This window comes from Rousettus aegyptiacus, unplaced genomic scaffold (assembly GCF_014176215.1).
Source record: "Rousettus aegyptiacus isolate mRouAeg1 unplaced genomic scaffold, mRouAeg1.p scaffold_m13_p_3, whole genome shotgun sequence".
NCBI classification, from domain to species: Eukaryota; Metazoa; Chordata; class Mammalia; order Chiroptera; family Pteropodidae; genus Rousettus; species Rousettus aegyptiacus.
The window spans coordinates 22,694,464-22,711,220 of NW_023416306.1; the positions used below are offsets into that span (position 1 = coordinate 22,694,464).

The following is a 16,757-nucleotide window of genomic DNA, read 5'->3' on the forward strand; positions in this document are numbered from 1 at the left end:
CAAGGCGTAACATGCTTGAGGATAAAGAACCATGGTAGGAGTTCATAAGTACATAGTTTTACTGTACTAGAAGTCTGCGTTCTATACAACCAATCACAGGGGATAGAAAAAGTTGCCAATTTTAAGTAAAAATTTATATAATGTATTAGAAAATCAAAATCCCTAATGAATTAAAATAATACATCAGACAAGCAGCGTTTATTCCAAAACTGTAGATGAGTCATTATTTAAAATGTATTATATTACATTTTAAATAGAAAAAAACAACATGATCAACTCAAAAGATTTACAGAAGAGAAAATACAAACGCCCAATAAATTTAAGTAAAAACTCATTATTAACCATAACAGATACAAATAAAACTATGTTTTCTGACCATTAGAATGACAAGGTATTTTAAGACTAATGAAAGCCAATACTGTGGAATTTAGTCTAACACACTTCCAGTAAAAGCTTATAGGTATAGTATACTATTTGTGTTAATTCTATCCCTTTTACCTGTTGCAAGTACTGGTACTGGAACATGAAATATTTTTCACACCATGTGCAATACTGCGACAGCATTCAATTAGTATAGTGAGTCTCAAATTTTTTTGGTCTCAGGACTTCTCTGCACCCCTAAACATTAGTGAGCAGATGAACGGTTGCCTGGGGCTGGGGCAGGGCTGCCTATAAAATGGCAGAAGGGAATCTGGAGTGAGTAATGAAACTGTTCTGTATCTTGATTGTGGTGGTAGTTACATGATTATATGTGCTCATCCAAAAATGAAGAACTTAATATTTAAAAAGTGAATACAAGTAAATGAAACCTTTAAAAAGCCTGACAAAAATTATTGAAGACCTCAAAGATCTTTTGCTTATGTGGGTTTCACGTATCAAAATTAGAATAGTATAAATTATAACTGGGAAAATTTTTAGAGTTCTTTATGCATTCATTTCAAAAATGATAAATGCACTAAATGTTAACATAAATAATGTATTCATTATGAAAACTACCTGCCAAAACAAAAAACATTTAGTGAGAAAAGTCACACTGTTTTATATTTTAGCAAATCTCTTTAAGGTTCGGCTTTAAATAGAAAACAGGTAGATTCTCATATCTGCTTCTACATTCAATCTGTTATAGTATCCCAAGTCATGTAGCCCCTGGAAAACTCCACTGTACACTTGTGAGAAAATGACTGTGAAAAAGACAAATAATATCTGCATATTATTATGAAAATAATTTTGACCTGCCAAGTGTCAGGAACCCCAGGGGTTCCTGGACCACATTTTGAGAACCTCTGATTTAGCCTACACAAGGAAATATCAATTTCTGAATATGACATGAGAAAATGTACTTCTTTTCAAATCAAGGAAGCAATAGCTTATGCAGATGATATGTCCTGATTTAATACAACAATATTCCCCTTATCCAAGTCAACTCTTCTACCAACGACTGGGCTACAAACTTCAATGAAAATAAAAATATTTTTGAGGTACAAAGTCTTAAAAAAAAAAAAAAAAAACAGTAGTCCATAACAGGTACAGCATTATCCGGAGCCCTCACTCATCAACTTTCTGTAGGACAAGGCAGATTAAAGGCAGCATAAACACGAAGGAAGTAGACAAAGAAAACAAACGTCTGACCTCACAAAAAGAGGCAATTCAAAAAATGAAAAGGCTGGTAAAGTAACTGCACCAGTAAAGCAATATTAGAGCAAACATATCCTGAATGTAAAATACAAGAAAATATGAATATTACTCCTTGATCCTATAGTGAAAAGAACACAAAATGCTGTATATTAACACTACATCCCCATTCTACAGATAGTAAAACTATGCCAAATGACTCACTCTTGTATAATGTTACTCACATAATCAAAAATAGAAATCCAGTCTCTTCTTGATAATCGTTTTATCTAACACGCTAAGCAACGCGGTAGCACACTCCGTTAAAGGGAATACCGGCATATCTCGGACATATTGCTGTTTGGTTCCAAACTACAGCAATAAAACGACTATGGCAATAATGTGAATGGTAATCTTTTTGCTGGTGAGGAGTGTTTTGCTTTTTGGGGGTTTTTTTGGTTAAAAAACCCCGCCATATCCGTGAAGCCTGATGGATGTGCCTACTTGAGGCTTTTTAAGTGTTTATACAACTTTCATAACTGGACAGCAGTTCATAACTATTCATTACTCCAAGCGACTAAGTCAGACTTGCTGTCTCTGGGAGCTCTGTTCCCAGGTGACTTTTAAACACTTTGCAAGGAAGCAGTGGCACCCCCGGGAGACCGCGCAACTCCTGGTCAGGCATCCGCAGTACCCCGGCTCCGCAGGCTGCAGTGCCTCCCACTCACCAGTCCGGGAAGTCCTTGTAGGACCAGCACCAGGCGAGTACCCAGGACACCGTCCTTCCCGGCCTCAGTTTCCCCATGTGTACTGGACGGGTCAGTGGAACTGGCTCTTGACACCCCTCTAGCTTGACAACATGACTTTCTAGGACAGAGGTAGCTCGGCCGCTCAGCCGGCTCAGGCCATCCTCACCGTGAAGGGGACCCCGAGGAGGCCAGTCCGCGGCGCGCCGAACTCACCCGACTGACGCTTCAGCGCCATCAAGGATACCAGGTAGTGGGCGATGTCAAAAAAGGGGAACATAGATGTGCGAGCAAAGGCAAGGGTCAGTTCATCCCATGGAGAGGCCATGACGACGACCTACCACCGCGACCGGAGGTGCCCAGGCGACGGGTTCACGGCTTGCGCGCTGAGCGGTGGGGGAGGGGCGGCCGCGGCCCCGCGCTCTGCTGCACGGCTCCGAGGAGCCCTGCGCGTGCGCCCTGGCACCCGCACCGGCGCGCGGAGGGGCGGGGCCGCGAACCCGGGGAGACACAGGCGCGCGCGCGGGCGGGCGGCGGATGGGCGGGGTGAGAGGGTTCTTTCTATTTCCGCAGGTCTGATGTTATTCTCCTAATAAGGGGCCAGCGTGCTCGTGCTGGGGTCTGGGCCAGGCTCGGGAGAATGGGCAGATGAATCAAACGTAAATAATGCATAAAAATACCTTGCTAATGTTAACATTTAGTGTATTTACGGTTTCAAAATGAATACATAAAAACTTAAAAATTTTCCTGTTATAACTTCTAATATGTTAACTATAATAACCCACATAAAAGTTTTGTGGAGTCTTCAAGAAATTATTTTTAGTGAGTTTTTTTAAAAAAGATTTGATTTACATACATATATGCACCTGTTTTCACATAAAGTTCTATGGTTTTGGATAAACACATGCAGTCTAAAGGGGAGATTCTCAGATTTATTTCTATGAATTGATGTTATTCACCTATATTTATTGAGCAACTACAGTACTCAAGTTATACTGTGACTCATTGGAGATATATAAAAAGAATACGATTAATATCCTGCCCTCAAGAAACGTGTGTTCTCTCAAGAGAAATTTAAAATTTTTTTTAAAGGACGCATGTAATTTGCACAAAGCAAGTAGTGAGAAGTATAGGAGCCATGCTATGGCAGTTTCCAGGAGAGGAAGATTATTTCAGGGAAGTAGTGAGGCGAATTGGCCTTTAAAAGCTAGGTTAGAGATGGAAGGAGGTATTTGGGCTAGACTTCAAAGTCAGTAATGAGACTGGAAAAGAAGTCCTTGAAAGGCAGATCATAAATCAAGTTTGGCTTCAAGAGTCTAGGCTCTTCATCACAACAGTACATTCAGGCAAATCACAGCCAGAATTCAAATTGGGTTAAAATTGGGTTTTCCTTTTCCGTTTTTCTTTTTCTTCTTCTTTTTTTTTTGGTGGTGGGGGGGGGGGGTCGGGGGGCAGGAGGGAGGGGTGGGTCGTTCAACCAAACAACAAAATTAGGAATAGATTGGTAAAAATTGATAGGGAAGATCAGAGGGGATTCATGGTCCAACCAAAAGGTAGTGGAGGCTGAGGACAATAAGAATAGGGACCTGGATGGGGGGAAAAGCAGTAGAAACAGAATAGACTGGATGTCAACTCAACTTGTCAAAGAAGGATATGGGGAACGGGTGAGTAGGAGGATTATGGTTATATTCAGAGAAGTAGGAAACAAGAAGGAGATGCCAGTTTGGGTAGGAAAAACAAATTTAGTTTGATACTACTTTTTTTTTTTTTGATGTGTCAACAAATCATGCTGACACCGGAAACTGGAAATACATAATGAGCTGCTAGATAATAAGAGCTACATGGGAGTATGCACTGCAAAGGGTGACTTACACTGATTGGTTTTTTAACCTGAATGTTTATGTTTGTTTTAATTCCCTTAACAAATGTTTTTTACATACCTGTTAGGTACCAGGCGTTTTGCTGGATGTCAGAGACCCTTCCATAAACACTAAGTGTTCAAAACATGGGGAAATTGTAATAGATCTCTACATTTTATTACTTACCAAGAAAGAATAGACTTGCTAGAATACTTTTTGTATGTGGTTTTCCGAGCAAGCATTTCTTATAGAGAAAATTTTTTAGATCTCTAGCAAAGCTAAAGAAAAACAACACCTGTGATTATTTATACTTTCATGTTTTAGTTGATTCTTTGTATACTTTATATACATTCCTTTATCTTTATAAATGAATAAATTATTTGGGGGGCAGTGTGTGCCTCTGTACAAACATTATAGCCATGCCACTAATATTTATCATCAAATTAACTGAAGACAACTCACATAAGCCTTCCTAGTCTCAGCTTGCTTAACCATCCCCCTGGGTCCAGGTGGCAATATCTCAAAACCCAGTATCACAAATGTAATCCTATTTCTTCTCTGCAATACTGCTTTCTATCCACTGAGTGGCATGCCTTTCACTTTGGGAAATCAATAACTTCTCAAAGAACCATAAAGAGTCCATGATTTGAAAGTTTCATATTAAAGGGGCCTCTAAAACTTTAGTATTCTGGTTAAGCATTTTCATTCTAAAGTTATTTTGACAGGTATTTGATAACTACGCCCTACCAAATGACAGTGTAATGTATGACATTTCAGACAAAATATGCTTAATTTGAATTCAACATTTTTAATATTCGGTATCATCAAGGAGAATTGCCCTCAAGGAGAAAACCCACTGACTGAGTAAAATGAGGTGTTGGTGCATGAGATCTAAGAGAAACCAATTCAGGTGTAAGCTCAGCTCTTTAGGCTCAGCATGTATCTAATAATAGTGCCTTTGATATGGTGACTTGGAAAATCTGACTCGGCTCACTTATTTCTCACACTGGAAACTGAAATCCCAACCGAAGTGAGGGATTTACTGGAAAGCTACCAGAAAACCTCATGAAAACCAAGGAATTGTTGAGGCATCAAGCCCCAAGAAGGACAAGAAGCTGGGCATTTCTGAGCCCAGCAGCAGGTGGGTGTGAGCTGCTCTCAATTACTGATAGTGTCAATATTGTTCAGTCTCTGTGTCCCCCTATTCAATAAAGAGAGCCTGCCTTGCTCTGGGACAGATGTCCTCTCCTGGTTAACCAGCTCTGGGGGAGGATGGGTCACATGGACCTAAAGCATCCCTAGGTATCAAAGGCAATGGGAAGGGAGGGAGCCAGGCAGCCATCACAAGAGATATCTATTAAAATCATTTCCTTTAGCCCATTTATTTCAGAGTAGGTAACTAAAGGCTAGAGAGAGGTCACAAAAGCAGTAAGTGACAGATAAGGATTTGTTATTATCCTGTTACAACCAATCTCCCCTAAGTACTCCTCCTGGGCTTTCTTCTGTCCTGCAGACTCAAAATACTCTCACAAAGCTATCGTATACTGACAGATCCAGCATCCCTACAGCAATGAAAAGGCCACCAGATAAGAGACAGGAGGACCTATTGGGAGTCAGGGCTTTGCAAGAACACCCAGGATTAAAGGGGTTTGGGTTTTTTAAATTATTTTTAATTTTTATTTTTAATTTTTATTTTTTTAGGCGAGGCAACCGTTGTTTGACCTCACAGATTGCAAGGACCTTGTCAGCTTACGATCCTTTATTTTTTTATTTTTGTATGCCTACAGCACCTGGTCTTCCCAGGTGGTCTCCCATCCAAGTACTAACCAGGCCCGACCCTGCTTAGCCTCTGAGATCAGACGAGACTGGGCTTGTTCAGGGTAGTATGGCTGTAGACTAAAGGAGTTTGTAGTTTCCAACATAACCAGTTTGTTGAAGGGGCTGAACTCAGTGGGAGCACAATCAGTAAGTGGATTTATCTTCCTCCAGACAAAGCCCCCCACCAAGATCCTGGGTCAGATCTTCCCTTTTCATACTTTAACACTATCTCAGCAGAGTCCACTGCTTCCTTGTCATTTATGACACTAATAAATAAATAGATAGATAGATGATAGATAGATAATCAGAAGCCCAGTCTAGTTAAAATATCAATTTTGCATCGAATTCAGAGCTTCTTCCATTCCCTCACCTCAGGTCTGCCTGGCCCACAGGCTCGCAATGGGAAAAGGGGGCATGGTTTGCTCTTTCAACCTTTCCTCATCTTCTGCCCCTTCCATCTTCCGCATTTTCCAGGGGCAGGGTAGTAGGTGAGGAAATTGTAGAAAAGGAACAGAAGCTTTCTAGTTATCAAGTGTGGGTTATAGTTTTTGTTTTTGTTTTAGCTATTGATATTCTTTCTGGCAGGCTCCCAGTGCTGACTCATTCATGGGGCACATTTCTGGATTCCACAATTATGCCATGGACTTCTACATAGCAAGTTCTCTCGACATCTGCACTTATGGCAGACACCAGCAGATGGCTAACCAAATATGCATATACAACTCTGCATGTTGAGTTAAAATATTAAATATGGTTTTTCCAGCCTCTCAGCAAGGGGTGGCCATGTGTTAGAATATTGGCCAATGAAACTGAAGAGTACGTCTGTTGACATGCTTTTGAAAATAAAGTGAAGGAGAACAAATCTGAAAGACCTAGGCTTACTCTACAACTACAGAGATCAAGACCATGTAGTATTGATAAAAGAACAGACAAATACATCAATAAAAACAATGTGGCTTCTTTTATAAACATGATTTATGTCCTTGGGATGGGCCCTTCTCCTTTTCTTTTTGCATTGAGCTGCTGTAGCCATCTTTTGACCATACCATGAGAGAAAGAAAATAGTAGATAATCAAAGGTATCAGCTATCTCTCCCGGACTTACTGTTATGTGAGAAAAAATAATCCTTCATCTGTTTCAATAGAGTCTGAAATGGCTTGGAGGAGGGAAGCCCCTCTTTTCTCAAAGGACAGGACTATAAAAGCAAAGCATTCTAACTCTTTGAGTTCCCTTCTAAGAATTCCCTTTCAAATTTTTGACTTTCTGTGCTGTTGGGAGGGAAAGTCTCTAGACCAGTTGTTACCTTTAATTAAGTCCCACTTAGACAATTTAGCTCCTCTCTTTAGAATGTGGAGGTAACATCTTTTATCTTAGGATCTCTAGCTGGCATTCCAAGATAATAAATCCCAATTAACATCTTGTTATGCCAGAAAGCAGGTGAAGGAGAGACATTGGAAAATGAGGTCAATGAGTGAGGTTTAAAAGAAAATGCACAGTAGCTAGGGCTAGGAACTTACAAAATGTTAGTGATCTGTGTAAATGGGTTGATTGAACTAAAACATTAGCAAAGAGAACACAATGTGCACCAGATATTTGGGCAAACAAAAAGATTCCTAGCTAGAGATTCATAAATGTGTCCAAACAACAGGAAGGTTCAAAAGTACAAATAGAAAGGGCAAGTGCAATTGCAGGTGGGTTCTGACCAGTAACCCCATGGAGGCAAATCATTCCAATGTAAAGCTGTCTTTATATGACCATGGACAACAAATATGGACTCCATTACTGGAGCCCAAAGTAATCTAGCTTTCACACAGAACATGGCTACATCACATAGCTCTTGCGCCTATTTTAAAGTCTATGTTCAATTAGTGGAATTGTATATGTATGTATGGATAGAACATATATTCCAGGGACTGCTCCAATCACTATGTTTTTTAAAAATATCTATAAATCTGTATAATCATGTACAATGTAAAATCTATAAAATGTAAAAATCTTTATTATCCATGAAGCTGAATATTCTTGTAGTTTTGCACACAAAAATTAATCAGTTTTCTTAGTCTGGGAAAAAAGCTAAAGAGAATATTTTTAATAACAGCACAATTTCTTATAGGCATTATGATTATCTCAGAAAGAGGATAATTTCCAAAAGCAATTTAAACATGGAAATCTATTTTTCCCCTCTAAGTAGTTCATGAAACTATAAATCCAGCATGGAGAACCCTGTATAAAGTCTTTCCTATCTCCACTATAGTCAGCTAGACAAACAGGTTATTTATAAATATGAATCTCATCTTCCAAGTGGGGCCCATCAGATCATAATAGCAAAGTCTTTCCCTCCAACTCTTTCACCCACCTCTCTGTCAGGCTTAACCAGCCAGTAGCAGCATATCGAATTGCATGATTGACTTTATACCACGAGTTCACTTGGGAAACCCTCATACTGGGAGACAGTGTGGTGTAGCGATAACAGAACACACAGTCACTAGAGTCAGACATTCGACTTATTGCACAATCTTATAGAAAGTAGTTGCTAAATCGCTTTAGCCTGAGTCTTCACCTTTAACCTAGGATTAACAGTATTTACTTCATGGTGCTGGTTCCAAAATTAAGAGAGCATGCATATAAATTGCTTAGCATATACCTGAAACATGGTAGTTGCTTGATAAATCTTAGCCATTACTCTTTTCCTATGATATTCAGACCTTTTAGAAGGAACTTAGACGTTTCCTTCCAACTGCTTTCTTAATTACTGAAGTTACATAGATTATTACTAATTTTAGAGGCATAATGGTAAAGAGTACAGGTGCTGAAGCCAGATGTCCTGGTTCAAGTCCCGGCTCTGCCCTTTGCTGGCTAAATTACCTTGGCCAAGTTTCTCTGGGTCTCAGTTTTCTCATTTCTAAAATGATGAAAATAATGCTCTGGTGCTCATGGGGCTTTGTGAGGATTAAATATGTTAATATGTGCAAAGGACAGTGCCTAACACAGAAAAAGCCCTCAATAAATGTAAGTTATTATTATGCAGAACTTAGCCAACATTATACGGACTTTAATGATTTTCTCTTACGATGAACAAAATTCAATTTAAACCTAATTTCACAGAAAATACCTGATCCATAAAATTTGGGGTAACAAATTATTAAAGTAATACTCAAATTTGTGCTATAGTATATTGACCTGAATAATGAACAAAATGATCATTGTGCAATAAAAAAGGATGCTTAGGTCACACAGTAAAATTGTCTTTAGAAAGAAAAAGTATAGGTTTTTCTTCTGTATTTTTCTCTCTACATTTTGCATTTTATTTTTTATTCTTATTTCATTCTCTTTATCCTTATACCTGGTGATAATAATGTGTGCCCAAATAGAAATAACAAGAACACTTCCCTTAATACGTGAAGATGAAGCTATCGCTTTTACTAAAAGCATGTTCTTGAGGTTTTCTAGGAGTTCTGTTATTGCATTCTCTCAGCTAGAAGTCATCTACATTGAAATCTATTAGTTCAGTTGGGAAAAGTCTTTGGCAGGGCCTTCAATTCTGTAAGTTCACCTAACTTTGAGATGCCAAAATAAAGTAAAAGTTAGCCAGAGAACATTCTAAAGGAGGGCTGCGAACATTCTCTACCAGATGGAAGTTAGGACAACTGGGCCAACAACTGTTGTAAATCCATAACTAGGAGAGAGGGCTGGGGATAAAATTAGATGTAGGAATGTTGAGAATAGCTGATTAGAGTGGGTAATTGGCAAATTTGGTCAATCAAATTGTAGTTGAGACTAAGAAATTCAACCTGAGGACCAGAATAGGTTGAGTCAGCTGCCTTAAACAGGAACAAAGTCAAACATTACCAGATTAAAAATGTCAGGTAAAAAGAATCAAGCCAATGAAGTAAGAAACACCTTGGTGACAAGATGTGGAAGACTAGCCATAGTAAAACTACTGAAGCTAACACTTAGCAGGAGCCAAACGGATGAAGAGTGCTCCCAAAAAAGATTTGCTATCCTAAAGATAACTTCTTATAAAAAGATCTAACCACAAAAGAAAAAAAATTGATAAATAGGGTTACATTAAAATTAAGCATTTCCAATTACAAAAGACACTATTAAAGAAATAAAAAGGCAAACTCAAAGTGGAAGAAATACTTCCTAGATGTATTTATCTCCAACAAAGGAGTCTTATCCAGAAAATATAAAGAACATGATCATGTAAATTAATGAGTAAAAGACAACCAGTTTTTTTAAGTTCAACACAAAACTAAGCAAAAATGTCAACATGTAATTAACAAATGAAGACATCCAAATTACCAATAAACAAATAAAGAGGTGTTCAACTTCAATAGCCATCATGGAAATGCAAATTTAAACTACACTAAGATACTACTACTTGCTCATTAAAATAGTAAAAATGAAAAAAAAGAGAGAGAGACAATACCAAATGCTGGTGAGGATGTTAAGCAACTTGAACTCTCTTACACTGCTGGTGAATGTATAAATTGATACGACTGTTTTGGGAAACTGATGCTTATCTGCTAAAGGTGAACATAGATAACCTCAGACCCAACAACTCCATTCCTAAGAGAATGTATGTTGACCAAAAGACGTGTACACAAACGTTCATGGCAGCATTATTTATAATAGCTCCAAACTGAAAACAGCCCAAATGTTCATCAAAAGTAGTATGAATAAATAAATTGTGGCCTACATTTGCAATATATGTGTTATGTTCTACACAGCAATGGAAATGGATGAAATACTGGTGCCCGCATCAACCTCAATAAATCTCAAACATATGTTGAGAGAAGGAAGCCAGAGATGTAAATGAATGAGTGAATGAGTGAATGAATGAATGAATGAATGAATGAGTAAATAAATAGTACAGTCTGCGTGATTCCATTTCTATAGAGTTCAAAAAACAGGCAAAACTAACGTGTGGAGTTAGAAGTCAGGAGAGTGGTCGCTTTTGGAGGCAGGAGGAGGGGGTTCTGGAGTTTTGGTTCTGTTTTATGATGTTGGTGTGTTCACTTTGTGAAAATTCATAGAGTTCCATTTTTAAAATTTGTACGATTTTGATATGTATTTTACACTTCAAAAAATTTTCAGTTAAAGAGAAGGAAGGACATTTTCTAACAAACTGACTAGGCAGCTTGAGGCTTGGTAGTAAGTCTGGCCCTGACTGGGTTTTCTGTCTCTTGAGAAGAAGCCTATTTTCTATGAGAGTAGCACAGTGAGCCAAGGTATGAAAACACATGTTCAAGTTTTTGTACTCCGGTCAAAGACATTGCTAAGTTATCAGCTCAGTGAGAGGTTTCATCTGGAATCCTGAGAAACAATCCCTAAATTGCATGCAAGTTCTATACTGTCTTAGAGTCTGTTTCCTAAAGAATTCCCTCGAGAGCACATGAAGTTAATAATAATCATATAATAATAATAATAACCAGAATGATTATTTTTAATCCTTAGCTGCCACTAATCTTGGCCCCGAAGAATGATCAGCTCTTCGCATCATTTACTTTTATAAGAAATATTCACAGGCAGAGCTGCTTTGAAAGTGGGAGAGAGAGGTCAGCTGCCAAGTTCACTGTGAGCCCCCTCAAATATATGCCTGTGCACATTGCAAGGGATCTCTTCTTCCTAAAAGGAGGTAATTTTAGCTAAGTAGTGGTACAATTTTTGTCTTGTGTTATTGCTTAAACAAACATATAATTTGGGCTCCAGACATGCAAATTTTGGTGGGCACTTTGAACACTGAGCTGGGTGGCAAAGGTTCCTGCAGTCAGGCTCAAAATTCATTAAGCAGCTATTCTCCATCAGGCTGCTAGATCATGAGAGCCAGTGAGGGTGGGGGTGAGAACACAACTCCCCATAAAGGTTGCCATTCAGAAGTTGAATGGTGAATGGTTCAATAGTTACATGATAAACCACCATCACCATCACTGCCTACATTGGATTCATGAGATACTCGCAAGGAAATTTCAACAAGCTGGTTCATGCATCTAATAAACTTTATGTACCGATGAAGAACACCTCCTGGCTCTCGGGAGCTTTGCTCTAGTGGCACAGAGACACGTGAATGAAGATTGTGCAGCATGATAAGTGCTACAACAGCAAGAAGCAGAAGGCACTATTGAGAGCTCTTGGAGGATGAACCCCTAACCCAAACTCTAGAGGTTAAGAAAGTCTGGAAAATGGCTGTTGATTAAGTGCACTAGAGTCATGACCCCATTTCATACACCACAGCATTTTGCCTGCCATCCTGGCTATGAAGCAGAGAATTTCTTTCAGGAGGCTACTGACCAATCAAGTGGCAACAAATTAGGCCACTGAATAGTGGGCATTCTCCCAGATCTTAATTCATAGTGTGCCCAGCTTCCAACTAAAAGAAGAGACTTTGGAACTTGACCAGGATTCTGGTCTACAAGTCTAAAATTTGTAACAGCTGTCCCCTAGAAGCCCAAGGTCAAGTCTATGAATTTCTGTATAAAGCAGGTAGAAGAACAGTTGTCCTACAGCCAAATCAGCCACTATTTGATTAACAATTTCATAGAGCAATCTACTTCTCAGAAGCATGGACCAAGTGTTGCATACATGCTCCTGCCTCCCAGCATCATATTAAAACCTCTCTAAGGCCTGCTGCTATGTCTCTTGATGCCTCATGTGGAGCCTGTCCCATGATATATTCATCTACCAAAGACTAGGCTCAGAAACAGATATCTTTTATGCCCCTCAGAATGGCAAAGAGCTAGCAATTGCAGCATTTAGTGGATGGGGATTGGGAGTTGGAAAAATGGTCAAAGGGTGAAACTGAAAACTTGCTGCCACCTTCTGCAATACCTCAAACGTAAGGCATCCTTCCACTAACCCCTTCCCAGAAAATTCAAAGACTAGCCACTACTTAGACTGGAGAAATGGCATAAAGCTAAAGGAAAGAATACCATGGTCACATATTCATCCAGAGAGTTCAATATTTATAAATAATAAAAGAGAGACAATAAATAACTCAATACCTTTATTAGAAGCCCCAACACACCAAACCACTAAGTCTGATAACTATTTGATCTTTCCTATTTTTTAAAAAACTACATCACTGATGTATGATCGACATACAAGAAGCCATACATATTTAATGTATGTATACAACTTGATGAGTTTGGGTATAAGTATACACCCATGAAACCACTACTATTCATTATTGTTTAGATTGCTCAATATTAAACTACTAGCAAAAGGAAGTATGAAATTGGCCTATTTAAACCGGTCGTGGAAGCTTTTCAGACAAAACCTATGTTAAATCAATTGTAAGTAGAGAATAACATTTTTTTGTGTGTGTGATAAGAGATTATTTAATTAAACACATCTGAAATCTTCCACCTCTAACCCTCTGCCTTTTCACTCTCCACCCAAAACAGGATCTGAAGTTATGTGAATAATTTTTTAGTTTTTTTTTAAGTGAGGGGAAGGGGGAAGACAGCAGAAATGAAATATGCCTTTCTGTTCTTCTCTTGATGGAAACTGATAATCGCTGCATATTTAGTCTACATTAGGGGTGATGGAAAGATGTGGTACAGTGAGCATGTGAACTGCGAGAAGGCCTTAATCATTCATTACTTTCAGGATAGTCCATCTTTTTAACTCCATAAATGAACTGTGAATTGCAAGTCTCTCAGATCAGATACAGAACTCAGTGTGAGGCCCCAGAGGGAGTGAGGACTTTGGAATAAGAGAAAAGACATGTTCCTCTGCAAGTTGTGACAGAAATAGGTACATGGTAATCTCTGGGGAAGATTTTTGCAACTGCTGGGGCTTCGTCACCCAAGGATATAACCTGCTCAGGAACTAATTACTAAAAGCACCTAATGCTAACCACCCAGAGCAACAGGAACTTGGAGCCTGAAAGGGTCTGACTCCAGAATGCAGGAAGAGACCCATTCAGGGAACGTTTATAGATGTCTTGACCAAGAAAGGAAGAAACCGAATGGTATAAATACATAATGAAAACAGTGACAGGAAAGTTAAGGGCTAAAAATAGGCTGCAGTTTATCAAAACCACTTGTCAAGATTATTCCAGTTGAACACTTTCACTTAACCATTTGAAAACTCAAATTGGTTTTTCCTATTTCACAATGCACAAAAGTTTTTTTTTTTTAAGAGCTGTTAGTGTAAAATGTTAATATTTGTATATAGTCCTACTCATACACAACAGAATGGAGTTAGCCTTCTAAGGTGCCTTCCAGCAGTATGTGAGGCAGCATGCTGGGGCGGGGGTGCGGTGGGGGTTGGGGGGCAAGAAACACTCCATTTTGGAATTAGAAGCCCAATTATTAATCGGATGATTCTTGGATGAGCCATTTAAGGTCTCTACATCTTAATTTCGACACTTGAAAATGGGGTTGAAAATATCAGTTTTAATCTCACGGTCTGTTATGAAGATTAAGTAATACTTAACGTTATATATTTTGAATAAAATAAAGCTTCATATGAAGACAAGGCTTTTTAAAAACATGTTATTTTTTTTTTTAATTATCTGTAAAAGGTCGTGGAAGATGACCAGCAGGGTCAGCAAACATGGGACAAAAAGAACAAATAGAGAATCTGCAATGGCCTCACGCAGGTATTTTCTAATCTGTCCCTACCAGAGTATAAATTCCAAAGGGCAAATATGAAGTCTTAGACGCTTTCGTGCAGCTGGTAGCACCAAGCATCATCCTTAATACGTAGTAGTAGATGCCAGTAAATGTTTGTGAAGTTGTATCACCTGGCTTTAGCTTCCAAATTTATATATTAATTCGCCTAGAGAGGAAATGTGAGTAAATTGGGAAGAAGGAAGAGGAGAAACCTTACTTTATGAGAGAGACAAACAGCCTTGTCATTGTGGTCCTTATTGTTTCTTCTCGGCGCTGCCTTTTCTATGCTGAACACAGACGGCTTCTGGGCACTCTTAAATTGTCAAGAGCTCTGTGGGCTTCCCGGAGTAGCAGCTTTGTGAGGCTAAACACAGGATGACAGATTTTCTTTTGGCACTTTTTGGGGGTAGGTTTACCGACAAAGTTGTCGCGCCTCTTCTCCCGGCCTTAGCCCTCCGCAGATCTAGTTCTGCTGTTTGGGTTCATGAAGTACAAATTAGCATAATCCGATTAGATTAGCTGCTGAGGGGCGTCTTTGGTCTGAAAAGCAGAGAAAAGAAAAGTGTCTCACAAAGAGAGGAGCCTGGAGCTTGGAAGGGGAGGGGCGACAATCGCTCCTGTGTCGCCGGCCGAAAGCTTGCACCTGCACAAGCCCTCTTGTAAATAAGGACTCTTAGATGGTATTAAAAAGGGGACGGAGGAGTCGGAGGAAGCCCAGGGAAGTAAGCGTGGGGAAGAGAAAGGCACGACAGCAGCTCTGCATCCCATTAATTGATTTATCTGGATTGGCAAATCGGGGGTTGCTGACAGAGAGAATGCAGGTTTGATTTCTCCTCAGCATTGAAAGTAAGTCGGCTCCATAATCTGGTCTATCGAGATCAGTGTTTTAGAATCTCTGCAGGAGACTGATAAGGGGTTTACTTGCAGGGAACAAACTTCATTGGATGTTTGAGTTCAGTACTTTCTGAATTGGACTTCTGTATCTTTTCTTTATTTCTGGGGGAAAAAAAAAAAAAAAAAAAACCCTGGGCAGCGGCAGTTGTTATACGCCTTTGGGGGATGTGTGCTTAGAAACTATAAAAGAAAAACTCAACAACTAACTTGTTATAATAGGTGAAGCCAAGGAAATTTTTGGCCGAGCGAACCTTTCTTCACTATAGACAATTTATGGATGTAACTGAGATTTTCATTATTTTGAAAGCTAAGAAAGAGACTGTATGTGTACAGTATATGTTGAGTTTCAAGCAAGTGATTTCTTTTACCTTTCTTATGTAAAAGAAAGGTTTTTATCCCCCCAAGGACGAAGGAGTCCTGAAACCAAGTCCCTGTACCCACCAAGGACGGAGCATCATCTGCACCAGTTTACAAGAAGTTCAGAGCGCATCGAAACGTGTCTCACTCTGTGGGACTAAACGCAAGCCTCAAGCCTCGTGCAAGCCCGACTTAAGACATGATTGACATCAGAGGCCAGGTAGAGAAGGCTTACTTCTGCTCATACTCCTTCAGCAGTGCCATTCAATATAATTTATATCTGAGAAGAATGGAACTGTCATTGCTTCCTTTGGGTAATTTTTCTTTCGTCAAAGAATTCTGGTTAGAAAACCCAGATCACCAACCAAATTAGCCGGTGCTTGCTTCCCCCCCACCCCTCCCGCCCACCCCATATTTTAATCATCGCCTATCTGCAGCAAGCATTTCTTTCGCAGGAAGTTTCTGTTCTTCGAGGCAGAAGAACACTGTAAAAGAAATTTGGCCTAGGCTGGAAGGCCGACATGGATTCAGAATTCAGCCTTGTTGCTCGCTTACTGCCTGATTTCAACTTTCTCTTAGACTGTTTAAAGCCACAATTCCCCCAACTATACACTGGAGTAAATATCTTCATTAAATGGTTGTTAAAAGTATCGGAGATGGCATCTTTAACAGGCTCTCAATAATTACGAATAATCCTTCCTTGATGTATATATGTATGTCCCTTCCCCATCTCCAACTTGCCATATTCAGATCTGTTTATGTCGTATGTCCAAGAAGGTGAATCATGATATTCAAACACAGGGCAAAGAGTTTACAAGTCCTCAGAGCTGCCTTTTCTCTGCTTTGTCTCC

The 16,757-nt window shown here is 39.3% G+C and overlaps 1 protein-coding gene, 1 long non-coding RNA gene and 1 pseudogene across 5 annotated transcripts in view; 1 reads left to right on the forward strand and 2 right to left on the reverse strand.

Annotated features, from left to right (window-relative positions):
* TMEM38B (transmembrane protein 38B) overlaps positions 1-2,795 on the reverse strand; it is a 45,832-nt gene extending 43,037 nt beyond the window's left edge. The window contains exon 1 of one of the 4 annotated variants that reach the window (XM_016156100.2): positions 2,574-2,795. In XM_016156100.2, coding sequence (XP_016011586.1) covers positions 2,574-2,685 — 112 coding nt within the window. In that variant the 5' untranslated portion in view covers positions 2,686-2,795. Of the gene's footprint in view, positions 1-2,339; positions 2,453-2,573 lie in introns of those variants that run through there. The other 3 variants (XM_036217556.1, XM_016156101.2, XM_016156102.2) reach the window with 3 other exon arrangements.
* Positions 2,486-7,003, forward strand: LOC118600346. Its single transcript, XR_004949925.1, has 3 exons — positions 2,486-2,607; positions 5,248-5,357; positions 6,620-7,003. It is a non-coding gene; the product is annotated as an uncharacterized LOC118600346 (long non-coding RNA).
* On the reverse strand, positions 5,995-6,113 carry LOC118600991 (annotated as a pseudogene).
* Positions 7,004-16,757: the final 9,754 nt, after the last annotated feature.